Consider the following 27,679-nt stretch of genomic DNA (forward strand, 5'->3'; position numbering starts at 1 on the left):
AGGGACATTGTTACTTGACGGAAAGCCTGGCACACACCTTAGCCAGATACGTAGCAAAGGTTGCTGTATTTTCCTCTTGGTGGTACCTGTGTCTGCTCTGTCACTAATGCTTCCAGCCTGGACATCCCCAGTTGCACCTTTTGTTTCTCCAGGAAATCTGGAAATTTATCACATCCCAGACACTGGGAAACCTGAAGTGTTTATTTCTGGTGGAGGCAAACCCTGGTCATGCAGGTGACCGCTGGCTGTCATTCTTACATGTCAAATGATGGGTATGAATATTCAGCAGCCAATGGAAAGGTCCCCTTGACACTTCTGTTTAGTATTTGAAGAGACACTAGTGCCCTTTGTCATTCAGGGGTCACACCCCAAGGTATATATATGTAGAAAATTTCCTGGTGAGTTAATTTTGGTCTTACTTTGGGTGCTGTTTTTTGTTTTTGTTTTTAATCAACCCATGGCAATAACGTCTTTATTTCTCTCAGAATGTTCATATTCTTCAGAAGTTGAAATTGAATCTCATAAGCAATTGTGATATGTTTAAGCTTACATGTATGTATGTATGCATAAATTTGTATCTTTCTATCCATCCCTCCCTCCATCCATCCATCCCTCCATCCATCCATCCATCCATTCACCCATATGCTCGTCCAGAAAATACCTATTGAGCCAGATGCCACGAACACAAAGGTTAAAAATAATGTTCTGGCTTTCATGGCCCTCTAAGTCTAGTCAGGGAGACTGGTAAACAGGAAGATTCATTGTAGCTCAGTTGGTGCTATAGCAGTGCTATCAGGATGCTATGAAAGAGCAGAGAAAAGCACCCATCCCAAGAGGGGATACGGAGGGGCAGTGAGGGAAGGCTTCCTGGAGGAGGAGGGTTTTTTGAGCTGAGCTAGAGAGTCTGTTAGGAGACCATCAAGAGAGTCAGGAAGGGCATTCTGAAAAGAAGGACCTGCAAAGAATTTGGGCTTCTAGGTCAGATAGATCTTGCTTTAAATCTTGACTTTGCCTCTCAGGCAGTGCTATTGCATCTGGAAAGTGGGGATGATGATATTGATGGTGCGCTGAATGAGGGTATTCAGAGCACTTGGTATGGTTAAGGGCACAGATTAAGCACTTAATAGATTGTTGTTTTATTAGTGATGCCTCGGAACCTAGTGTGTCAGGAGAGATGAAGATAGCTCAGGGTGGATGATCTTTGGAGAGCAGTAGGAGGTAGGAGCTGCTCAGGAGTCTTGCATCACCCTAACACGGAGACTAAACGTGCCTCAGAAAAACAGGGTGTCTTGGCAGCTAATAGTCTTTCATTTTTAGATATATGGGCAGGAACCCATAATGTAGATTGTATGCACACACTTGTCCCCACTTCCGCCCCTGCTGTACTCCCATTTACCAAAGAGCAGAACAACATCATTTAAATTACAGCATCAGACAGTCTCAAAAGGCTCCAGAGGCACCTGATTCATGGAACCTGCCCAGCAGACAATTATAATTTATTGCATTGTCCAGGATTCTGTTTGCAACTTCTTTAAATGTTAATGATCAATAATGTAATTATGATGGGGAAAGTTTCTGGGCCAGTTGTGAGTTTAATTGGATTTACAAAGCCATCTGGAGCTTTGCAGAATTCTTTGTATATTATTTCCAGACCAAGTTTGGATAGCTTCTGGTTGCTATAATGTCCAACATATAGCAAAGACACCTTCCCAAGCTCTGAGAATCCAGAAGGGTAGACCTGGGTCAGAGGACACAGGGATGATGGTAGATTCTGTAATCTCCCCTCTCCTCAACTCCCCAAGAACAGTGAAGGGGCCAGTAAAGATGGATTTCTTCTAAGAACTGAGCTCCCTTCATCTGGACAAGAGGCTTGATCAATGACTGCCCACTATGGGCAGAGAACAAGAACATTTCTTCCCATATCTTTGAGGTTTTTGATAATCTGGTTCTTGCATACTTCCCATCCTGCCAATCTCCTTTTTCTTTCAATGTGATGTAGCTCCACTCCCCACTCTTCCTGAAACATACTAAGGTCTCACTTGACCACCTTGACCAAAATAGAAGTCTTCCCTCTACCTGCCAATCAGTCCCTTCCTGCCTCTTACCCTGCTTTGTTTATATCACTTGGTAACCGCCAGACTTTATGGTACACGTTTATCATCTGTCACTGCACTAGAATGTAAGCTCCATAATGGCAAGGACTTTTTTTTTTTTAATTGCATTATGTTCACAGTACTTAGTGTCCAGTACATAGTAGCCTTTTAATAAATATTTGCTGAATGAATGAGTGAATGAATGAATGAATGAATCTTCTAGCTCATCTCCTTAACTCTACCATGTGCCCCTACAAATAAGAAGTCTAACCCTTTCTTTCCGCCTGGGGGTAGATGGCCTTTCTAAAGATAGTGGTAATAATCTCTCCCATCTCACATGCTCTGCAGTGTGACAGAGGTGGGGTCTGTTTGCACTGCCACTGATGCTGGGCTAGCTCTCAGTGATCTATTTTGAACAACAGAATGTGGTAGAAGTGATGCTGCAGAACTTTCCAAGACTGGACCTTAGAGATCTTCAGCATCTCTTTTCACTCCTGGGAAAGCTCTCTCTTCAAAGACAACTGCCCTGTAGGAGACCACCCCCCTGAGATCACTGTGCTGTTAGGAAATGCAACATAGCCCTGTGGAGGGGGAGAAGGCAGGGAGAGAGAGAGAAAGAGAGACAGAAACACACTATATAAAAGGGCATTCATGTGCCAGACACGTAAGTGAAGCCTTCTAGAATCTTCCATTTCAGCCTAACCACCAATTAGCTTACACCAGTTTGATACAGCTGAGCAAAGGACTCCAGCTGATGCACTGTGGTCATAAGAACTTCTCACTTGAGTCGTGCCAGATTTCATGATCCACAGAATTGTAAGCAGATAAAAGTATTTGTTGTTTTTTTAAGCCACTGAGTATTAAGCACCAGAAGATAAGTTGAACGCTTGTGTTGCTTTCAGTCCCAGGTGTCCAGCTCTCCGTGTTACCTCCTTCTCCATGGGACCATTGGGTGAGACCTCCCTCCACAGCTTTCAACTCTTCTCTCCTGGGACGCTCATCTTCTTTTCGTCTCCTCCTCTCCTTCACAGAAGAAGTGTTCCTCCTAATCGCAGCTGGCTCTCACCTGTGTTCTTCACCTTCCCCACAGCCTCTGGACTATCTGAAATCTGGTCCCTAACTCTGATGCAATTGATTTCTCAAAATCATGTTAATTTTCTCCACTCCTCAGACTTGATAGTCTGTTCTCTGTCTTCCTGTCCTCGGATACCTCTGTAACCCAGATACCACCTCCTGCCCACTGAGCTGTAGATGCCCTTCACTTAATCTCCTCTGCATCACTGGGTGTCTGAATAACCCTCTTGGGAGGGGCACCTGGATGGCTCAGTTTGTTGAGTGGCCGACTGTTGATTTTAGCTCAGTCATGATCTCACAGTCATGGGATCAATCCCTGCACAGGGCTCTGCACCGGGTGTGGAGCCTGCTTGCGATTCTTTTTCTCCCTCTCTCTGCCCCTCCCCTATGCATGCCCACACTCTTTCTCTCTCAAAAAAATAATAATAAAAAGAATAACCTTCCTGGGAGATGAGCCTGTCATGTTTTCTCAGCTGAAGTATCATGACGGGAGAATGATTGGCCTTCTACCTCCTGTGGAGGTGTCCAGGAGGATTCTGTGAGCCAAGTAGTTGTGGTTCAGAAGGAAGTACACAGTTCTTGGGACTGGTTCCAAAAACCACATGCTGGCCATTTTGGGGTATCAAGGTCTAGTGAGGGGGAGGGGATGGAGAAGGGTATCTGATATTGGAGAGATGCTTCCTGAGACTAGAAGAAGAAATTGGGCTTTATGAGTTTTCTGTGGGGTGTAGACATCAGATTGCCCTTGAACTCTGCCCCATAGGTAGAAAGACCCCCAGATGGCGGTCATTCCAGAGTGCTGGGGGATTCACCAGTGCCAAATGGCTTCTTTGTGGAAAGGGAGGACCCCAGCAGTAGTCTGGCCCAGAGATCCTGCTTCACTGGAAGCTCCATGAGGGAAGGGACTCCTGTCTGTTCTGTTTTGTTATTGTATTCCCAATACCTGTTACATTATTTGGGACAGAGTGGGTGCTCAAACAAACTGTTAAATGAATTAGATGGAGCTACAGCTTGGGCAGATGGTGGTGATCAGTGCGTGCTAGGGGCAGTGTGTATCCACAAGAAGTGGATAGGCCAAGAGCCCTCCTTTGCATATACAGGTGAGTTTTCAGGACTATGGTGTGACACAGAGGAGGATGCTCCACAGTGACTGAGACAGGATTTTCTGGCCACCTGGGTAGGAGATATGGGGCCAGATTTCACATGGCTTAGAAAAGTAAAAAATGTTAGGGAGCCAACATTTATTGGATATATATGATGCACAGGCATTATTCTAGGTGATTTTCATGTGTTAATGTAATCCTCACACTAATCCTATGGCATAGACACCATTATGTTTTTTCTTTTTTTTTTTTTTTAACATTTGTTTATTTTTGAGACAGAGAGAGAGCATGAACAGGGGAGGGTCAGAGAAAGAGGGAGACACAGAATCTGAAACAGGCTCCAGGCTCTGAGCTGTCAGCACAGAGGCTGACACGGGGCTCGAACCCACGGACCGCGAGATCATGACCTGAGCCGAAGTCGGACGCTTAACCGACTGAGCCACCCAGGCGCCCCTTTTATGTTTTTTCTTAAGCAAGTGAGGAAACTAAGGCACAGAGAGGCTAGGTCACTTGTTTAAGGTCACACAACCAAGACGTCAACCACCCAAATACTCCCATTCCACGTATGAGATTTCTTAACCCAAGAGTCCTGAAGCAAATTCATACTGGTTATATCTGTTTCTCCACTAATTACATGTATAGTACTATATATCTATGTACATAAAATTTTAATAGTATAATAAAATGACATTTCCAACGGAACAGATTAAGGTTAGAAATAGAAAACTGTTTTCTAATAATAGATTATAATACCTTGGAGCGGGCTGTGCTGTGCCTGCTACCTAGATAATGTGTAGCCAGTCCTGTAACTAGTACCTGCTGCAGATTAGAATAATTCCTGAAAGATAGCATTTGCAATGTGCTAGTCGCCCACATTTATCAGGTACCTACTATGTTCTAGGCCTTTATAAGGCACGCATTATGACCCATACTTTAGAGATGAAGGAAAAACAAGGTTAAGTGGTTTGCTTAAGGTGACTGCAGGCTGTCTCAATCCAGAGCTCATGATTCTAACCCCTCCTCCACCTAGAAAAGATTCACCATGATCCACACGTTGAAAGATCTGGTTTTCCACAGAATTATGCACTCTTTGATTTTCTGGGAGGGAGCCCATTACTTCAGGAAGAAGTCTTTAACAACAGTATTACATAGTTGTGCATATATGTGCAATGTTCATAAATATAATAATCAGTTACAATTACAATAGAACATATATACGTGTATGTCCCCCACCCTCATAGTACACCATTTTCTCTGGCCAGTGGGCTATTATCGGCTAGGGATCTGTAACTGGTGCTGACGGATCTGGTTTTTGGAATTCTGTCTTTATAAATCCTCCCTAATGGGCCTTAATAGCACTAAATTTCAGCATGCTGGTTACTGAAAGCAGCTTCCAAATTAGTGAACATTTAAACATCTTTTTGCTCATTGAATGAGGGTCCGTGTTAGAAAACCAAGTACTATTTTGCATCCACTGAAAATAATCCAGGGAAACTGAAGGATCCACTGAGAGGTTTAGTTTCTCTGAGGATCTTGGCTGAGTTAGTTTCTGTAGCCAGAGACTTCCTCCAGTTTCCGGCACTTCTCTGCCTTTGTGCACAGGGCTTGTGGGTTGAGTAGGAGCACCTGACTCTGTGGGTTCACTTGCCCCTTTGGCAATTCTTCTGGCACCCTCTGGGGGAGGGGGGGGAAGCTGGTCTTAACCCCTCAGGTCCCAGCACAGCCTGGTGGCTAAGAACAGAGGCTTTGAGACCAGGGATTTAAGTTGGAATTCCTCTTCTACTTCGTACCAGTTGCCCAACTTTTGGAGAGTTGCGTTCTCTCTCTGGGCCCCCATACCTTCATCAGTAATATGGGGACCTGTGACCAAGGCTGTGAGGCTGAGGCACGCACATGAAGTGTGGGGACAGGGCTGGCACTCCTGAGAGAGAGAAATACTCTATATGTGTTCTTCCTGAGCATTTCTCTTGAGTTATTATTTCTCTCCTTGTCCTCTGCCTAGTCCTTCCCCCACCCATGTGGGCCCAGGGCTCTGCACTGCCGCATCCTATCACAAAGTCCCCTAGGCTCCAAGATGGCCTCCAATACCCTCTGTCACCTAAGTGAAATCTCTGTTAGGGCAATTTAGGGATCTGAGTAATACAGTCTGTCCTGTGATTGATAGGCCAGACTCCCACAGAAACTTCTAGGTTGAATTTGTGTGCTGGATTGCAAAGCCCCATTTTCTACTCCCAAAACACCAGTTATGCAAGATTTCTTCTTTCTTTTCATGAACACAGCTACCACTTTACTTTAGGCCCGCATCACCTCCCATTCGACTCTTCCAGTAGCATCTTAGTTCCCGTTCTATACACTATCAAACCCTGCTACTCGAACTGTCTTATGGTAACAAGGCTACCTACAGTCATGACCTAGCACTTAGCCACAAATATATGTAAAAAGTTCTGTATTGCGCAAGAGCCATTCATGTCACCTTTGAAAAGGTCAAGGCTCCAATATGCAAATGCTAAAGGATATTGGTGGTGGTGTGTAGTGAATGGCTGTGGGTGGGGAGAATTCACGTAGAAAATGCTCATCTGCATAGTGACCAGAGGAATACATTTTACACATGATCTTAGCCAAAAGGCCGAGAAGCGATTAGGAATACATTTTAATATATCTAATACTTGCAAAGTACCGATGAAACCGGCTCAGTTGTATAATACTGCTGATATTGAAAAATAGTGTAGCCCTTGAAAAAATAATTTTGCAATATGTGTTCCACAGATATTTGTGTCCTTTGACCCAGGAGCCTCACTCTCACAAACTCAGTTTTCGGAAATAACAAAAAGAAGGAAAGAAAATGATATGTATGAAGATAATAGAAAAATATAAATCTATGAAAAAAGCAAATGTCTATCAGTAGACAAGATATACACTGTGATACATGAGTCTTATCCTGTCATAAAAATAATAATTATAGAAAAAAATAGAAAAGTGTTCTAATGCTAGGTGAATCACATCACAGAATTATTTACCCTATGGTTGTAAGTATGTAAATACATGTGTCTGTATGGGAAATAGTTGGAGGCATGTCAAGAAATGAAAACAATCAACATGTGGACACGATTGTAGATTATTCTTTTCCTTTTAAAATTTTTTCCTATTTTTAGGCTGTTTGTGTAACAAATGAAGTAAGTATGATTATAAAGGCAACCCGTAAAGACAACGTCATTGATTCCATTTCTGTTATGGAATGAAGGTCATACATTTCAGCACATCTTCATAGCCTGTCACATCTGGCCCCACATCCCTAGCAGGCTGCATTTTCTCTGACCTCAGGCTTCTGGTCTCCAGTTGCCACTCCCATCTTGTCCCTTCCTCCCCAGGCTCTTCTCTTCCCATATGCCTTCACTCTCACCATCTGCAATTCTCCAAACATTATCACACTTTTGTGCTTCCCTCCCATTTCTTTGTCTGGAACATCTTCATTCCCCTTTTCTTTTGAGCTCTGACCCATCTTTTAGGGTTTGACTCGAAAGCTACCCCTTCTTCTTCCTTAAAGTTTTCCCACATCATTTTTGCCTGAGTTAATCTTTCCTTTCTTTGTTAGATAAAGGGCTGAATTGAGGTCTGGGTAGCCCTTTAGGAGGTAAGCTCCTGATGCCAGGGGCTGGGTCTTTCTTTTTAATGCCCACAGATTTAGCTGATAACAGGTGTCATATGGTTATCTCCTCTTTGAAGTTTGCAAATTTGCCTGTTCAGAAAGAGCTAACACCTATTAGAAGGAGAGCAAGCAAACCAATCAAATGATGATACATCAGATGGGTTTATTATGGAATAATACTATAAAGATTGATAATTTCTTCAGGATTCAGTTTTGGGCCAAAATATTATGAACTTTACTAATCAAGTAGTGGTATTTTATATTTAAATAACTTCCCTTCCTTCTTCCCTCCCTTCCTTCCTTCCCTCCTCTCCCTCCCTCTCTCTCATTCATTCATTTATTCATAAAATAACCATGTCAGTGGCGATCTGAGTTTCCATGGACTCATTGCCAATAGTTATAGGAGTCCAAGAATGAGACAAATAATAGCTAATATTCATAACTCATCATAGGCTACTTTGCTATTTGATTCTCAAGAGAATCCTGAGAGTTTCCTCAACAGTTTTTAGGAATGCACGTCATCTAGAACATGAGATTTTACTGTATTTCAGAAAAATAAAACCTGGAAGAAAACTCAGGTATGTTTCATCCATTGACTCAGCCGCTTACTCAGTAAATAATTTTGAGTATCTCTTGCTTGCTCGGGTCTGCTATAGGCTCGGGATACAGAGGTGAGCTGCTGCCATAGAGTTTAGTGTGTTGGGGGAAATAGACAGTAAACAAGTGAACAAATGATACTACAACAGAACACGTACTGGGATAGACAGTGGCTGATGAGGGAGGGAGCAACATGGTGACATTCAGATAGAATGATCAAGAAGGTCTCTCTCAGGAGATAGCTGATCTGAGTTTTGAATGATGAAGAAGGTCCAGCCAGTAGAGATATGAGGGAAAGACATCAATAACTTCTCTGGGTTGGGCATTAGTATGGAGTGTTGAAGGGAGAGAGAAGGAGGCAGTGTAGTTGGAGATGAGTGAGCAGGAGTGAGCTTGGTGTGAGGTGAATTTGGAGAGGAAGCAGAGGCTAAGCCGTGAAGCACCTTGTAGGGCATGGTTAGTAGTTTGGATTTTAAGCACTTTAACGGCATGAAAGATGGTGGTGGTGGCCCGCCTAGATCTCTTTACCTGTTAGGCCCTCCCATCCCCTGCTCGTGGGGGGGTTGGCTGCCGAGGGCTCACTGATGAATCCTTCTCCAGAAGTTTACCTCTGCCCCTGGAAGCTGCTTTGCCCAGAAATGCCTGGCAGGTTATGCCTCTCCCCTGGGGGCAACCTGCAAGTAATGACCAACTGATACAGATGCCCCTTGCTTCGCTACGGTGCTACTCATACATCAGAGCTCTCCCACGAGATCAGGCTGAAGTTAGCTTCACCGAAATCACTTCTTAGATTAGCTTCTTCTCCAGCTTCTGCCCCCTCATTGTAGGATTCTTCTAAGATTGCTCACTTGCACAAGGACCCTTGTCTCAGGCTCTGCTTCTTACAGTGAGGATTATTAGACTGAAAGCTTCCTGAGGGCAGGGACTCCACCTGGCTTGTTCCCTTTGAGATGGAAGAAGGGAGCGGGGTGTGACAGGATCTGATTACTTAAAAAATTTTGTAATTGTAGCTTGTGTGTGGGGCAGAGGGAGGAGGGAAGAGGTAAGAAGAACATTTGGTGGCTATTCCAATCTTTTAAGTACAGTATGCCTATGGCCTGGATTATGTAAGTCAAGGGATCTCTATTAAGCACAGATTTTCATCCACAATTATACTTAAAAAACTCCCCTTCCATCAAGGAATTTACAAATGACCTTAGGCAGATGAATGTTAATAAAAGAATAATGCATTATGGTACATAATGGGAGGAACATATAAAAGATCAAATGCTCGTTAAGACTCTGAATCTATGTATGACCACTTAGTACAGAAATAATGAGAGTTTGTCTTTAGCTTAATTACTGGAGTTAGTCACAGGTCCTTGGGGGGACTATCATTTCTAAGATCTGTTTGACTCTGGGATAAAAGTGACAATTTGAAAATGGCTCTTGTTGTGCTTTCCACTTTGGGCTAGTAAACGCATCTGATTTGCATCTATTTCTTGGAGGCATTGGGGATTTATGTTACTCCCTTGAATGCTCCTCAAATTCTTCTCTTCTTGTTAACCTCCAAATCAGGATGTAATAATAATCAGACTCTGACTATTTTAACAAATGCAGCACATGATGAATATCATGATAGTTTCAGAAGCTAAGGCTGCGTAGCCTAGGAAACATGATAACCAAGAAGAAAAATGCTTTAAAGGATTATCGTTTCATGCAAATATTTATATAGTGAAAGAGCTGAACAAAAGGCAGCAAAATAACCAAAAAGCAATAGTTTTCTCCCCTGTTGTGACAGCCGTTACTTTGAGGATCTGAAATCTCTTTTTGCAAAAGCATAGTAGTATCTGATCTTTAGAGGAAGTTGTATCAGATGATTCACAGCAGGCCTGAGGAAGGGCAGAGAGGAGGCCTCAGGTGCTGTGCTTTTCCCTCTTAAAACAGCCAGGCAGGATATGGGGGTAGGCTAGCAGCTCATGCTAGTGAGTGCAGGGAGCAATCCTGAGATCCACTGTGGAACAGTAAGTGATCTGAGTCCTCCTTTGGGGGACAAAGGCCCCAGAGGGTCTCTCCGAGACTATGCATGAACACCCTGGGAGCCACCCACCGCTTTGCTCCATCCCTAAGACTGCCCAGCCAGAACCAATGTTAGGGTTTCTTTGGATAGTAAGAGTTCTTTCCCGGTGTTCTAACCCCAGAGGACACATGTCATCATGGAGAAAGTGGAGATGGTGGCCTCATACTTGAAGACCAGCCTGAAACATCATCTGAATATTATAAGGAGTTATATTTAGTTTGAGAACGATTAAAGCCTATGTATGACTTTGCACTTTGTGCCCATCTATTCGTTTACTCAGCAGCGAGCCTGTACATTATGTGCCGAGTAAGTACTGTTCACAGACCAAGATGGATGAGGAGAGGTCCTACCTACTTTGCAGGAGCTCAGTCTTTCCGAAATTTAGAATCATAAGAGCCTTTAAAAAACACATTCCCTGGGCTTCCACTTAGAAGAATTGGATTAGAGACTCTGTGGGTGGGGCACCGACTTTGGTGTTTTTGAATAAAGCTCTCAGGTGGTTTCATGGTGCCGCTAAGTTTGAGAATTTAGTTCCAAGAGATACAGTGAGTTTGAGTTTGATTTAACCTTGGATTTGGTCTAGAGAGATGCAATACATCCTTGGAGAACTGTAATCCCTGCCCCCGGGGTTTGTAGTTAAGGGATTGTGGCCTGGATTCTGAAAACCATCCCAGAGATTCTCAACAGGGAATGATTTTGTTCCCACCCTTTCCCCCAGGGACACAAGTGACTATCTGGAGACATTTTTGGTTGACACAACATGGGGGGAGAAGGCTACTGGCATCTAGTGGGTGGAGACCAGGGACGTTGCTAACTTTCCTATAATGCACAGGATGGTGCCCCCAGCAAAAAAAAAAAAAAAAAACTGGTCCAAAATTTGAGTACTGAATTTGAGAAACACTGGTTTAGACTTAAGAGTAGTTCTACTTGTAAAACCACCATGGCAAGCAGCTTCCACTAGCTAACATTTATTATGTACTTACCATGTTCTGGCTGCATTATGTGTGTTAATAAACATCGATTATCATTTTATTAGGTATTATTTGCTCTCATTATAGAGGTAAGGAAACTGAGGCCACATATCTAGTAGGAGAAGGACTTAGGACTTGAACATGCACAGTCAGGCTTCCAGATCCAACAGACTCTATTTTTCCTCTGAGAGTTTTGCCAGGCAGAAAAGGGATACATGCGTACTGGGATTAGTCCTTCTTAAGATTTGCTGCTTGAGAAAAACAACACTTCCTTTAATCTATGCAAAAGATAGCCCCTCTGAGCTGACAGATTAATGGACATTGATAATTTTTGTGCCATGTGGTCAGGCTGGGGCTACACAAGTGCTGAGAGGAATCCCCAAAGAGGATGCAGATTGATGCTTTCAACACCAATGGATTCTAACAGTGTTTGGCAGCTACCGGGCACCCTGTGGTGCAGTTTGGGGTAGTGCCTGACCAGCCAGACTGTGTTTGTGACAACTCTGATCTTCTTAACTCTGAGCATCTGGTAAAATGATGCCTCAGCAGGAAAACACAGTGGGAGAATGTCTGCTTAGAGCATGTGAGTGTCTGAATGGACTCTCAGACGTCCTCTAGAAAGCTCTGGTGTCCCCAGGTCCCCTTTGCTCACTGTCCCTGTGCTCCGTGCAGACAGAGGAAATGAAACAGAACCCCAGCAGAGGCCATCTTCCCTCTCTCTAGTGTCCCTCCCCATGGTCACTGCACTTTGGTGAGGGGCATCAGTCACTTGTGCTTCTGCTGGACCTCGTTGTCTCTTGTAGTGCAAATTTAGGTCGGGAGACTCTTGAGCATCAGGGTCCACCTTACCTGGGAGCCTGCTACAGGCTAGCAGATTAGGTTGCTTAACTACAGCCACATACTCAGTAAGCAGAGAACTTGAGCAGGCAGACTCGCAACCATAACACGTTCTCTTTTCTTCTCCTGGCCGTTTTTCCAGGTAGGAAAATGGGCCCATTTACAGCACGACTGTCACATGTGCACAAGGTGGTGATTTTTGGAAGAGAGAAGCAAAGAGACTTCTGCTGGGGTTAGAGCCCTTGCCCAGCTTTAGACAGAGCGGTGATATGGGTGCAGTTGGCCCCCTGCCCCCCAGCTCACCCCTAGCTCATTGGTCTTATTCTCTAAGGGGAAAACTGTGGGCATGTTTTGTGCACTTCAGGGCCCCGTGTGCATGAAGAAATCTTGAAATGAAGTTGACAGCATGGAATTGAGGTTCGTGGAGGACACTGACTTGGCATGTTACCATTTTTGTGGTAGAGATTTTCTATTTTTATTAAGAACACAGGCTATTGGCAGAGAATTTACAATCTCTCCAGTCTTGGCTGGGATATCAGCTCTACTGTTCAGCTGTCTCTTCCATCTCCCACGGAATTTTTCCTCAACTTTTTTTTCTCACTTTTTTGAGGCTGCCTTCTACCTCAGAGGGTGATTCTGCTTCCTATTTATAGAGAAGTTGAGGCTGTTAATATGAATTCCTTCAACTTTTGTCCTTTTGATAGTCATTTGGGGTATCTGCCGGCTAGCTTCATTTTCCTATCCTTTCAAAATACAGCAGAGTTATACTTCGTGGCTTCTCCCATGGTGCTGGTGGGCTATGTGACTAGTTGTTTACAATGAGTTGTAAGTGGAAACAATGTGAGTCACTTCTAGGTGGAAGCATTTACTTGTTGGTGTGGGACTCTCCCTTGCCGGAGTTCCCTTTGGCAAGGTGGGAACTTTGGACAGGGTAGCTGTTCTTATCAGCCTGGGTTCCTGGGTGAAATCTGTTCCAAGATGGAAACAGAATGAGCAACAAATAAGCCGCCTTTTGTTAAAAGCCACTACACCTTCGGCTTTGCTTGTCAACCCAGCGTAATGGTGCCTGTCTTCATTAATATCCTGTCTCTTTCGCCCAGCAGCCATGCTGCATCCATACCCGCCCTTTTTGCCTTCTAGCCTTTCTCTGACGAAAAGCTGTCTCTCCATCTTTCTTCATCTTTACAACCACTTCCGATTAAAGTTCTCCACTGGCTTCCTCTTAGTCTTAGGAAGGAGAACAACAGCCTTTAGCATAGTCTAGGAGCCTCTGCAAGGTCTGGGCCCCGCCCGTGTGTTTACACTCATCCCGTATGTACCCTGCTCTTCCTGATGCCTTCCAACTCAGCCACATTTACCTTTCAGTTTCTGTTATATGCTCTATTTTTTTTTCTCACCACAGGGACTTCGAATATGCTTTGAGCATGTTCTGTCCCTCAGAAATGTCCTCCCAAAGTCTGGTTAACTTTTTATTCTTTAGCTCTCGGAGCAGATATGACTTCCTCAGAGAAACCTTCACTGGCCTCCCTGATTAGGTCACATCTAGCTTTAGACGTTATAATATCACGCTCTTCTCTTTTATAATAGTTACTTCAGTTGCAACATGACAGTTTATTGGTGTGATGTTTTGATTAATACCTGTCTTTTCCATAATGGCTGACATTGTGTCATTTGTATTCACCATCATGTCCCTGGCAACTAGCACAGCATGCTCTGTAGTCCTCACTGAAAGCTTGTTGAAGGCATGCTTGGGGATATCCACCCATATTGTCCTGTGTGGTACCCGCTGCCCACATGTGGCTTTGATATTTAAGTTAATTTAAAAATTACTAGGAATTGCGTTCCCTAAGTACATTAGCCACATTTCAAGTGCTGGCTAGCCATAAGAAGCTAGTGCCTACCATGTCAGTTTCCATCATCACAGAAAATTCCCTGGGATAGTGCTGCCAGGATAAAGTCCTAGCGGCTGTGTAATGAAATCCCCTCAAGGATTTGGTTTGGACAAGCTTTCCAGCCTGCTCCTTTCCCACAGTGATATAGCCATTGGGAAGCACTTGTCCCCCTGTAAGCATATCCCCAAACATGCCACTATCCCTCAGGTATCTGTGACTTTTCAGCTTTTACCTCCCTCTGCGTAAATTGTCCTTCCTCACTTCTCTGCTAAATTGACATCCCATCCAGGACCTCTCATCCTCTTAGCATTTCTGCTTCTGGGAAACTTTTCTTGGGGTCATGACCGAGCTGGTCACTGCTTCCTCTGGCCTCCATGCTGCCCCTTCCCATTTCTATTTGTCCGACTCAGACAGGATTGTAACCATTGTTCACGCTTCTCTCTCCTTTGCTATATACACTCTTCAAGGGCGAGGCCTGGGTCTTTGTCTTCTCACTCTCCCCAGTGCTCAGCACAGAGTTGGTGGTGTAGTAGACATAGTGAATGTTTGTTAAATGTTGTCTAAGGAAATGAATGAAAATTACAGGGGCTATTATTTCCTTAGTACAGTGGTGTGGAGAAAAATGGAACTGTCTTAGTAGGGCTAATAAGAACCAGCCCCCCCCCACCCCAAACCCCACCTTCATTCCTTCTCCTTCCCATGGTCCTGTCCCAAGGCTTTATTTCATGTGAGATTAGCTTTCTGAGCTAGGAAGCACCCAGGAGCTTGGCAGAGTCAGGAAAGGGAACCTCTGTACTTTCAGAGTCTGGAAGCCTAGGCAAAATGGAACTACACCTTTACTAGTCTCATCAGTTTGAAGGAAAGATGGCCAGTGCCATGCTTGGGTCCCACAAACCAAGCCACAGGCCAGGACGCTAGAACTGGAGCTATCTGCAAGTCTGAAAGAGGTGACTGCTGTGAATTCTACTTTGCTCAGCTAGTGAAGTGCAGAGGCTATTTCTGCCATAGTCATAGCATCCCTGCCCCCACCTTCCCCACCACCCAGTGGCTCTTTCAGGGTAGTACTGTCGTACCAACCTTGGGATACCCAGCAGGCTGTAGAGCTCACAGGCAATGGCTGAAACAGCTTGTATTCATGTGTTCTCCTTTTTTAAATTTGTAGTAGATCTTTGCTTTGTTATGCCCAATGGGACCTCTATCACCTCTACAAGGTGGAGTTAAGGCTTCTGTCATGTAACCAGGACCTTCTGTGTCTCTCTGACCCACTGTCCTATGGCATTTGAGCTTGGAGGACACATGTCTACAAAGTTCTTTCAGAAAATAGGAGATTAATATGATCATCATTATGGTAGACCTGGAGTCAGGAAGAAGGAAGGGATGATGGAGGGGAAAGAAAGGAAAATAGCATCCCTGTGAGCCTAGAGATAAAGAAGCAAAAAAGAGGAGAGAGAGAAAGATGGGAGTGAAGAGCCCAGATGTGTGTCTTCAGTTAGACAAGTTGAATAGAGCAACAAGGACGGTGTCTGGATCTCTGTGACCAGCCACTCAACAATGACCATGTGCCAGACACTGGGCTCCCTTTATGGGTGCAGCCTGGGTCCAGCTGAGTCGAAATGAATTTCAAGACTGGTTGGATCTTCCCCAATGGTAGAGCTGGAAGTCTCCTAAGCATTAGAGTTGATATGCAGAGGGAGAAGAATGCTTTTAATTAAGAAAGCTATTAGTCATGGTTCCAAGGGGACAGAGAGAGATGGAGAAAACAGCGAGATGCCTGTTAGTCACATTGGCCCTGAAGGAGAAGACCAAGGTGAGCTGTAGGCCAAAGCTGGAGGAGTTGTTTTCTTTATCCATGAGGCACAGGTAGACTTGCTTCTGAACTTAAGTGTGATTCAGCATGGGGAAAAAAGCATCCTTGTTTCTTCATAAGGCAAGCTTGGCTTCTGGAGGGACTGTAGTCTATAAAGGCTGGGATGGACTGGGATGGGTCGCAGAAATGCATTAAGTAATGTGAACATTGACTCTAGGCCAGTACAGTATGTGTATTATATTGCTTCATTTATATCCACAGGCTGATGGGCCTGAGGCTGTTTGTGGTACACTTAATTTATCCCATTTGACTCTATCATAATCCTACCATTAGGTAGGTATTATTATCCAAAGTTTATGGATAAGACAAGTCAGACATAGAGAGGCTAAGTGACTTGCTTAAGTGGCTCCATTAATAAGTGGTTGGACCAGGATTAACCTCAAAGGGCATCTTTTTTATTTTTTTTTAATGTTTATTTACTTAGAGAGAGTATATGCATGTGCATGTACATGGGAACATGGGAACAGCAGAAAGAGGGAGAGAGAGAATCCCAAACAGGCTCCATGGTGTCAGTGCAGAGCGTGACACAGGGCTCAAACTTACAAACCAGGAGATCATGAGCTGAGCCAAAATCAAGAGTTAGACGTTTAACCAGTTGAGCCACCCAGGTGCTCAAAGGGCATCTTCTTAGCCACTTCTCCAACACTGCCTACTGGAGACACTTATTAACGTTTCATATGACACATCTGGGTTTTTGTGGAGGCTGAGTTACCCTCTTCAGGCAAAAGTCATGAAGGACAACCATATCCTCACAAGGCCTTTTGTCTTTTCTGGAGGAATTTTAGGCTATAATGACAATGTCCTTACCCAGGGGGAAGTTTCTTGCATTTTCTAGGGAGAAGACAAAGGACAAGATAGGGATGTCTCTGGAAATAGAAAGATTGTCTAGTTCCAAGGAAGGAGGACATCACTGAGTAACAGCAATGATGCTTCCCTGTGGAACTCCGGAGAACTTTACACTTTCCAGAGCATTTCCTCTCATACCCATTCATTTGAAAGTTCACAGAAAACTCTGAAGCAAAAGCTTATATGCCCATTTTGCATATGGGGAATGAGACCCAGAGAGCTTCAAAGATTTGAAGTGAAATAATCATGCTAAACATCTGGTTTCCTGACACCCATGTCATGATTCTTTTCTCTCTACTAGGTGGTCCCTTGTGCACTGGTGGAATAGCTGTCTTTATCTAATGGAGGCTGACATTATGATTGAGCCAGCCAGAAGACTAGACATTAGTGTGTTGCCTGAAGAGAGGCAGACATTCACGTGAAGGACATGATCCAGGGTTCATTACCAGCCACAGGGTGGCACCCACCAGACTTGAATCTATGCATTTCATAGACCATGTAGGCTGATCCTGTATTAAAGTTTCCCAAAGACTGTTACATGGAAAACTAGTTTCACCAGATGTTCCATGAGAAATAGAGTTCTTTGGTCAAGTGATACATATTGTAGTCGTCTTTTAATTAGAGTAGAAATGTGTATTAAAAGTTCTATAATGTCTTTAAGCAAAGAAATCCATTGAACTCTACTCAAGATCTCCAAATTCATTTGAACACAAAACCTTTTTTTAAGGTCATAGTTATTAGCAGCCCATGAAACTGCCAAGAACAACTAGTTTGCATTAATTACTGAATTCATGGTTTGATTTGATATCATGTAGACAAAGATTTAGGAAGTTTTTATGGTTTTTATTCCAGCCTTAAAACTAACGTATATATCAGGTGTAAAAGGCAATGTCTTTATAACTAGGCCTTGGTGCTAGTCATTCCATAACTCAATGACCCAGGGTTAGATTGTGCCCATGCAAGCATGCTAAAGTTCATAAATTAAAAATGAAATCTCATTATAATATTAATACACCTTTTTAATATTCGGTATTTTCACTGGTAATTCATGATGAATAAATGTCAGGGAAAGCTCTGAGTCTGTCTGCTGTTGCATAATGGCATACATGGTTTGAGAGACTTTCTACCCATTGTCGGTCTTTGATATGAGCAAGGCTGACTTTTTATGCAAGTTGTTTATCATCTTCCTACCTATGGATTGCCCCAGACATTCGACATTCATGATGGATGTTTCCTGAGACCTTTATGACTCCCCTAATTGGCAAATACCACTAAATAATTTCCCTCATAAAGCCTTTTTATTTTGCTCCAAACTGTCATGTGTGTGGAGTGCTTCACTTTTTCTTCTCATTCCTCACCAGGGCTGTTTTGTATTTGGTAGGTGACAACAAGAGGTCGTGGCCAGACTTCTGGACTAGCTACTGATCTACCCTCAGTGACAGTTTTGCTAAGAGGTTTAGATTTGTGTTTCAGAGAAATGGTGAATACTTGCATTTTGTGGGCCACTGGAATTGCTTATGAATAGCCAAAACTGTCACTGTAGAGTCGGCCGATGCCAAACATCCCTTGTTCTTTGCCTCCACCCCGTGCTCCTTCCCTGTGTCTGGAGGCAGCCAGACACACTGACCTGGGGGAGGGAGGAAATGCTTGGGGTTCTGGAAATTCGAGCTCATCTTTACCACTGCTAAAGAGTCACCATAGCAGGGTTTGTGTGAACTCCAAGGCCATGGATATCTCAGCAGCTGCTGGAATGGATTGCTGTGCTCTGATGAAAAGCCTCAGTGAGCTCTTGGGGTTGGCAAAAAAATGAGCTTTTCTGAGCTAAGAAAAGAGGGTTGTACTTGAAACTGCAGCTCTCTCCCTCTCTTTTTGTAGCCCTGTGATTTCAAATGGTAATCAAAGGTCACCTTTCCCATGATTTGTGTAGTTTAACTTTGGGATCAGAGTCTTTGAAAAAGCTATTTTTATTTTTTTATTATTAAAAGTAAAAAGACAAGAAGATTTTTTTTCAAACTTAGAAGCTCTCACTAGCTAAATTCCACAGATATATGTGACTCATTGAAGGATGGTTCACTCCACACAAATTAAGAGAATCAAGCAAGAGGAGAAGTGCCCAGAGGTCAGTTTGGGGGCATTGAAACTACCCCTAGTATTGACCGTGTGAAATAGTTGGGGGAAAAAATGAAACCCCTAAAGGTTGGTCCCCCATTTTGCTTACATGCGAAGCATGATGGTATTTAAACACACGGATCTTGGGAGCTCTGCTCTGCAGTTTTCATCGGGGTGGATGACATCATCTAACATAAGAGCAGAGTCTCAAAAATGTGGAGTACATCTAGAATGGAAGCATCATTGAGTTTTGCTTAGGACTTCAGTCTGACCACCCACTGTGGGTCTGAGGGCTACAGGGTGCCTGTGACCATCAAAGACACCTTGAGGTTGACTGAGGAGGTGGGACAAGTATTACTCCTGTCAAAGTCTACTTGAGCTTCCTACTATGTACTGTCATAAGCTTTGGAGTGAAATTCCTCTGAGGCTGCCAGAACCACGGATCCCATGAAGCCTCCACAGTCAAACGTTTTCAACAAGTCCCCAGGCCCACAGAGAAAGCTCAACCAATGCTATTGATAGACTGGAGTAATGTTTCTCATGAAAACTTGGGAGTTAGCCTACTTGCTGATGTGATGTCACATTGTCCCTGCCAGTAGTTTGGAGGCTGAAAATCTCTTTTGTTTTCCATGCTCAAAGCCTGTTCATGGAATTACAGTCATGCTAGCTATCTCTCTCGGGGAGTGAAGGAATGGGGTGTTGAGAGGGGCTCTGATCAGTCCTGCAAAGCAGGCAGTTCTCTGTCTAGAAAGAAGTTGGGTGATGGGTGTTTTCACGGTCACCTTGTGGGAACGTAAAATATGCATGGGCCCACCGCCCTGCAAGGCAGGAAGGCCTGGAGAGGTGGGGAAGCTTACCTTCTTGACTTCGTATTTAATGGCGAGTTTGATCCGGCTCAGACTTGGACGGTGGTGGTCGGACCAGACTTGGAAGTTCACATCACCATTTAAAATCGCTTCCACCTCTTCTGTGTCTCGGCATAGGTCCAGCACGCCCACCACAAAATCCTTGCATTGCATAGATAACTTCCTGTAATCATTCTAACAGAATAAAGAGAAATCAGGGGTGTGTCACACTGAGCCCCGCAGATCGGCTTGCCCAGCACAGCAGTGTCCACCCAGTGTTAGCTTACAGAGAGCACTGGAGCCAGGGTGTGCTGTGTCCAGAAGGCACAGCAACCCAGAGGGCATCTCTACACTGGGATTTGTCAGGGTGTGCTGCATGGGCCGCCTACGTCTGAGTCACCTTTGGTGCATGCAGAAACTGCAGATTTCCGGGTCCTGTCACCGACTGACTGGCTGGTCAGAATTCCTGCAGAGGCCCAGGAATCTGTCTTTTAACCTCGCTCTCTTAAGTGATTCTGATGGCTGCTGAAGCCCATCCTGGGCTCTTTCCAAGCAGCAGTTCTTTGTCCTCAGTTCTGGGAGAGGGGTGATAAATGAACTTAATTTTAAGGCTGGAAATAACACTTTGCTCATTTAGCTCCAATGTATAATGGTAACTGTTCTACACAGGAAGTTTATGGGAAAGATATGGCTGATAGGCTAAAACTGGAAACAAATGTACACAGGTGAGCTTTCTTTTTATGGCCTGGAAAACCTGCTAGTGAACTGTAAATTTAAATATCAAATGTAATTTAAATCTAACAGGATCCTTTCTTGCCACAAATCCTTTTATATGGCAAACACGGCTCCTTAAATTACTTGCCTGTTGAATAAACATTTTTAGAGTTTCATCTTTGTTTTGTTCAGTCTTTTTTTTTTTTTTTTTTTTTTTTTAATGAGCTGCCTCTGGAGTTCCTGTACTCTTCCCTAGGTGTACCTTTCAGAATTCTCTTCGAGAGGCTGCAATTCCTTTCCTAGTGATATGCCAACCTCGCTCTCCCCAAAACAGATTGCTTCAGTTCCACATAATGATCCAAAATGTCGGACAAAAAAATGTTTCTTCTCACCCTCATGTCACTAGTCCCCCAAATATTTTTCTCTAGAGGTTTCCTTGTTCGTTTGTTAGTTGAAACATGTCTATTCAGAGGGGACACAAGAGCCAGACGTCACTTTTAGTGTTGATCAATGTCAGCAGTCCAGACTGGTAAATAGTAGTTGGCCAACGGGAATTCAGGTTTGCTTTTCCAGAATTTGGATTCCTGAGTAAATAGGTAGGAGTCTGGCAAGCTGTAGAAGCTTAGCCATTTTTCTGAATCAATGATTCTTGTCTCCTTCCAGCACTGCTGCGTCAAAATGTCACTGAGCATTAGAGAAAGAAGGCAGTAAATGTTTGTTTGCTGGGAGAAGGATCAAGAAAATGTTTTCTGATAGGAGGTGCCACCCTTCATTTTTATATATAATTTAAAGAGAAGAAGGGAATTCTGGGTAGGAAAATGACTGCTCGGCTCAGGGAGATTGTCATGGAGAGAAATGCAGGGAAGATGCTAGGAGTATTCTAGGTTTCGGTATCTGGCACGGAGCTGGGTAGTGTTATGAAGAGCTGTGTTCTGTGTGCCTCATCCTTAGCACCCCTCCCTCCCTCACTCCCTTCCTTCCCTCTCTCACTACTGAAGGCCTACCACGTACCAGGCAATGAAAACTTGGCAATGAACAAGGCATATGTGATCTCTGAGTAGTGTGTGGGTAGAGGAGCCTAGGTATCCACTCTCTGGATTGCATAACAGTAATGCTAAGTAAAACTTGCTCAGAGCTTATTCCAGCTCGGATATTCTGAGAGCCCTGATGAGCCAGAGGTGGGAAACTCCAGGGACTGGGCTCAGCAAAAGGGACCTATTCAACTCTGGTGGTCCTGCTACCACAACTCAGGTTCCCTAAGTCTCTGGCTCCCACTCCATCACCGTTATTGTCTCTTTCTTGAAAAGAAGCAGTATCTGACTACTGTGGCCTGTTCCTGGTAAGACAGACACTTCCCCATTAGTTGGACATGACCTCATATTCTTGGTAGAAACTCCTGCCTAGGACTGAGTGCATGGAGAGACACAGAAAAGAAGTGGAAAGGGCTTGACCCAGCCCATGGCCCAAGCTCCCAATGCTAGGAATATCAGGCTGTATTGCCCCAGAGCCTCTGTACGTTTCTGGGCTCCGTGCAGTTCAGAATACCAGGTACCGTTTTATTCAAGACTTTTACTTCCCTGGGTTCTTTCAGCTAGCCTGGCCATAAAAAGGGGAGACACACCAGCCACAGCAGCCAAAGCGCGTGGTTTGCTTTTTGCCTCCTGCATTAGACACTGAGGCTGGAAGGCCACAAACCCGGTGTGTGCAGATGGCTGGAAGAGTCAGGGAGAACCTGGGCCTGCTAGGAGGACAGAGATGACATGGGTACGTGCAGCTGCAGGTGGTGGGGGGTGGTTATGGCCAGGCCCAGGCTTATCAGAGAGAACTGTAGGTGAACATCTCTGGGGAATTATGATGAATGTAATTACTGGGCCAACACGGAGCTCAGTGAGCCTTCCAAGTCACACTTTCCAACTTTAGTTGGGGGTAGATGAGACACTCACCCAGGACCTCACAGGTGCCCTTTTAAAAATATTTTCATTTCTACACATTAAAGTCTGTCAGTCCCACTGGGTGACAGATGTTCTTCTTACAGCATCTCACTCAATCCTTATAAAAATGTCATGATGGAAGGACTATCAGCATTTCCAGCTTAAAAAGAGGAAACCGAGACCCGGAGGGAGAAACTAACAGGTTGAATCCACTTTCCCTTCTGTTAGTAACTCACTCATCTCTGGATCACTCTTACCTTCCTTGAAGATTTTAGCTTCTGTCTCACTGCTCTCTTCCGACATTACTGCTCTTGTTATTCTTGGTGGTTCTAATATCCAGAAAGATGGCCTTCCCGTTACTCTGCTCTCTCATTTCCTTGATAGTATCTTTCCCAATGACCCCAGCATCTTTCCTTAACTCTTAACCCAGCCGTTCATTCTCTTAATTATTCCCCACAACTTCAGCTCCTTCATGACTCCACCTTCAAGTCTCCCCGTTTCTGACCACCGCCTCCTGTGGGTCAAGCTCACTCCCTCTGGTACCCCAACCCCAGCAATCCTTTGATTACACCATACCCACAAGCCATTGAGTATACCTCCCTCTTACCGGTTTTCATTCCCTTTAGACGTCTGTCTCCCTCCTTGCAGTGCTTATATTTCACGGGCATTTGTTAAAATAATCCCTGTACATATATCATCAGCTCTCTTGCCCTCCTCTCATTTCTTCCTTCCCGTTGAACAAAAGCCGGTCTTGAGTCTAACTCTCCACTGCCCTGTTCCTACCTCTGAATAGTAAATGTGGCTGGAGAACACACAACTGCACTGATCACACATGCTGTAGAGTACCTCCAACCTCAAGTAGTACTTGATGCCTCTGGGCTGTTTATCCTCTCTCTCTCCTAACAAGAATTTCATGCCTTCTCCTTTCCTCAGTCTTCTGACACCTCACCACTTCCTCCTAACTCTTAAATGAGGACGTTGTTTCCTGTTTTGCTTGGAAAATAGAAGTTATCAGAAGAGAAGCACCACATGCTGACACCATCACATATTCTGCCTTCATGCATCTATACTCATAGACTGTTTTTCCTCCTCTTTCTGTGGATGAAGTGTTCTTGTTCCTAAATAAGGCCAACTCGTCCACTTTGGTGCTGGATGTCAGCCCCTTACACCTACTCCTGCAATCTTCTTTTCTTTCTCCTGTGTTGTCAATTTCTCCCTCTCCCTACTGGCTCAGTGTACAAACATGGAACTATTCTCTTCTCTTAAAATTTTTTTTTTCAACGTTTTTATTTATTTTTGGGACAGAGAGAGACAGAGCACGAACGGGGGAGGGGCAGAGAGAGAGGGAGACACAGAATCGGAAACAGGCTCCAGGCTCCGAGCCATCAGCCCGGAGCCTGACGCGGGGCTCGAACTCACGGACCGCGAGATCGTGACCTGGCTGAAGTCGGACGCTTAACCGACTGCGCCACCCAGGCGGCCCTATTCTCTTCTCTTAAAAAAGAATTTCTTTTGACCCCACTTTCCTGTCCAATTACCACTACAATTTTCTGTTCCCTTTTATAGCAAAACTCTCAGTAGAGTTGTCTACACTCATGTCCTCCAGGCATTTTTTCTTATTTCATTCAATGAGACTTTCACACCCACATCCACTTTTTCCACTGAGATTGTTTTTATCAAGGTCACAAGTGACTTTTAGGTTGCCAAATCCGTTGGTTGATTCTCAATCCTCACATTATATGACCTATCAAGAGCTTTGACATAGATGATTACTTCCTCCTCTCTGATACACATTTTTCACTTGGCTTCCAGCGTAACATTGTCTTCTGCGTTTTTTCTTCCTGAATGACTACGTTTGTATTCTTTCTAGAATTATTCTCATCTCCCTGATGTCTTAGTTTTGAAATGCCCAAAGATGTGCCCGGTCCTTTGAATTCTCCTTTTATTTATTTAAACTCATTGCCTTAGTGATCTTATATAAGAGCATTAGATACCATCATTTGCTGATGATTCCAAAAGTTATATCCTTAGCATATCCTTCTCCTGAACTTGACTCATACATCCAATTGCTAAGTTGATATTTCCACTTAGATGCCAAATCGCCTTTTCAAACGTAACAAAACTAACTCTGAATCTAGTCTTCTCCACCTCAGTTTCTCCCATTCTTTCACTTGTTCAGGCCAAAAAAAAAAATCTGTCCTGGTCGGCTATAGTGTGTTCTCCATACATCAGTTGGAGAGAAACTTAGAAAAAATAGTCAGATCATGGTACTACCCTGTTCAAACCCTCCAACAGCTTCTCATCCCCTCAAAGTAAAAGTGGAGTCATTATGTTGTCCTATAAGGACATACATTTCTAGCCTCTCCATTCTCCTCCTGATTTTATTTCTTGTGTTCTCTCCTTCCCTTAGTGTACTTCAGCCACTCTGATCTCCTTGCTGTTCTCTCAGCACATTTGGCCTGGACCAGACCTTTGTACTGGCTTTTTTTTTTTTTTTTTTTTGGCTTGGAATGCTCTTTCCCTAGGTATCTAAATGAATAACTTTTGCAACCTATTCAAGTCTTTGCTCAAATGTCACTTTCTCAGAAGCCTTCCTTGAGTATCTTTTAAAAAATTGTAGCCCTTCTCCATTTGCTATCACCCTTTCCTGCTTATGACCATATGACATATTATATATTTTATCTATTTATTATATTTATTGTCTATCTCCTCCCCTAGATTGTAAGCTTCTTGAGGTTAGGAAACATTGCCGCTTTATTCACTAATATATAATCAGCGTCTAGAACATTTTTTGGAACATAATAGGTGTTCAATAAATTTTGAGTCAATCAGAGCAGTTTACTTGTCTAACATAGCTACTAAGTGATTGAGCCAAGATTCAAAACAAGTAGGTCTGACCCAGATCCTGTTGTCTTCCCTCTCACCTTGTTGCCTCTTGGTGAATAGGATATTCTCTCTTTAGCACACTTTAAAAACTAGAAGCGTGATTGGGGCTCTCAACTAACTTGGGGCAATAAAGGGTGGGCTGGGATATGGAAATTTGAACACCCAACAGATTCTGTCATATAGTCAGTGGATGCACAGGTTTTACAGTCAGGAGAATCTGGAGTTTGAAGTCCTATTTTACTACTTGTTAGTTGTGGGAAATGGAACAAGCCATTCCACTTTTCTGCATGTCAGTTTTTAATCTGTAACGGTATATGGGGCGCCCGGGTGGCGCAGTCGGTTAAGCGTCCGACTTCAGCCAGGTCACAATCTCGCGGTCCGTGAGTTCGAGCCCCGCGTCAGGCTCTGGGCTGATGGCTCAGAGCCTGGAGCCTGTTTCCGATTCTGTGTCTCCCTCTCTCTCTGCCCCTCCCCCGTTCATGCTCTGTCTCTCTCTGTCCCAAAAATAAATAAACGTGGAAAAAAAAACATTTAATCTGTAACGGTATACACACCATGTAATCATTGGGAGAATCAATACCAAAACAATGTAAAATGCTGAGTATAGTTAACAATAAATAACACAAATTACAAAATAAATAAAAACCTAAATAAATAAAAATTTATATTAAAAATAAAGCCTGTAATGGCAATTTAAAACTTTTTATAGTTGACACACAATGTTATGTTATTTTCAAGTCTATAACATAGTGATTCAACATGTCTATGTTTAGGCAGTTTTTATTATTGTTACCACTTTGTTTTGGCCATTGATTTTACAGTCTTGACCTCTTGGTGTTTGTGGTTTTTAAATGCTGGAGTGAGAGCAAGACTGGCTCATAGGGAGGAAAATGTAAAACACTGGAGAAATCCTTGATTCTTCCCTCCCTCTCCTTCGAGTTCTAATCTGTATATCAAAAATATACTCTGAATATGTTCACTTTTCTTTATCTCTGGTGATCACATCAATCCTGTCCTGGTTAGCACCTCCAGTCACCATACCTAGGTTACCAGTGTTGAACTTGATTAAATCTGTAGTGTTGCCAGTCTCCAAATTAATCTGAATGAATTTGTTCCACTTGATGAAATCAGGGTAGTGGGTAGTGTCAGCATCATGCATCACCAGATAAGAGATTTCTCGTGTGCCCGCATAGATCTTTCTTATTTTCCACAACTTACATCAGGACTAATCTGATGAACATTAATGTGATTCTTGGTGTCATAGTCAGATGGAAGTTCACTGTAGTCTTGTCATTGCTGATGACTTCCATTAAACCAGCATTGTGGTTTATATCAATGTGGACCTTGCCATCCATGTCAATGAACTGCTATATGCAAATCTTCTTTACTTACTATTAGGGCATACTCAAATCTGTGTTTAAAGAAAGTAACAAGGGGGAGCCATTCTTAGCTTGTGGGCACCGGTGAATGGACAAAGAATAAGCGTCCCAGTTTGTCCAGATACAATGCTCTTTGGGACCATGAGCTGTGGCTGTGCTAAGCCTGGAATCAAGAGGCCATAGAGTTTTGCATTTTCCAGAATGTCATATAAATGGAATCATTTATAGCCTTTTGAGACTGGCTTCTTTTACTCAGCTTAATGCCTTTGAGATCCATCCACGTTGTTGCATGTATCAGTAATTCATTTCTTTTTATTTGACATTTGCTGTGTGCTTGTGTCAGTTTATTTATACTTTCACTCAATGAAGGACATGTGGTTGCTCCCAGTTTTTGGCAACTATGAATAACTCTTCTATAAACATTCATGTACAAATTCTTGTGTGAAGGTAACTTTTTAGTTTTTTAGGGTAAATATCTAGGAGTAGGATTGCTGGCTATATGGCAAGAATATGTTTAACTTTGTAAGAGACTGCCAGTTAGTTTTTGGAATGGATATTATTTTATATTACCACCAACAAATTATGAAAGTTCCAGTTCATCCATAGTCTCGCCAGCATTTGTTATGGTCAACTTATTTTCTGTGTAGTGGTATCTCATTTTAGTTTTGATTCGCATCCCCTAATGGCTCATGATGTCAAGCATCTTTTTATGTGCTCATTTGCCATTTTTGTATCTTTTTGATGAAGTGTCTGTTTACATCCTTTGTCCATTTTTTTTAAATTGAGTTTATTTTCTTCTTGGGTTTTGAGAATTCTTACGTGTATTCTGG

At 43.4% G+C, this 27,679-nt stretch overlaps 1 protein-coding gene and 1 pseudogene across 2 annotated transcripts in view; both read right to left on the reverse strand.

Moving 5' to 3' along the window:
- The window catches only part of TRPC7 (transient receptor potential cation channel subfamily C member 7), a 131,114-nt gene that overhangs the window by 71,289 nt on the left and 32,146 nt on the right, over positions 1–27,679 (reverse strand). For both annotated transcript variants that reach the window (XM_045059283.1, XM_006927698.4), the window contains exon 2: positions 19,952–20,134. In XM_045059283.1, the coding sequence (XP_044915218.1) occupies positions 19,952–20,134 (183 nt within the window). The remainder of the gene's footprint in view (positions 1–19,951; positions 20,135–27,679) is intronic.
- Positions 26,167–26,992, reverse strand: LOC102902046 (annotated as a pseudogene).

This window comes from Felis catus, chromosome A1 (assembly GCF_018350175.1).
Source record: "Felis catus isolate Fca126 chromosome A1, F.catus_Fca126_mat1.0, whole genome shotgun sequence".
NCBI classification, from domain to species: Eukaryota; Metazoa; Chordata; class Mammalia; order Carnivora; family Felidae; genus Felis; species Felis catus.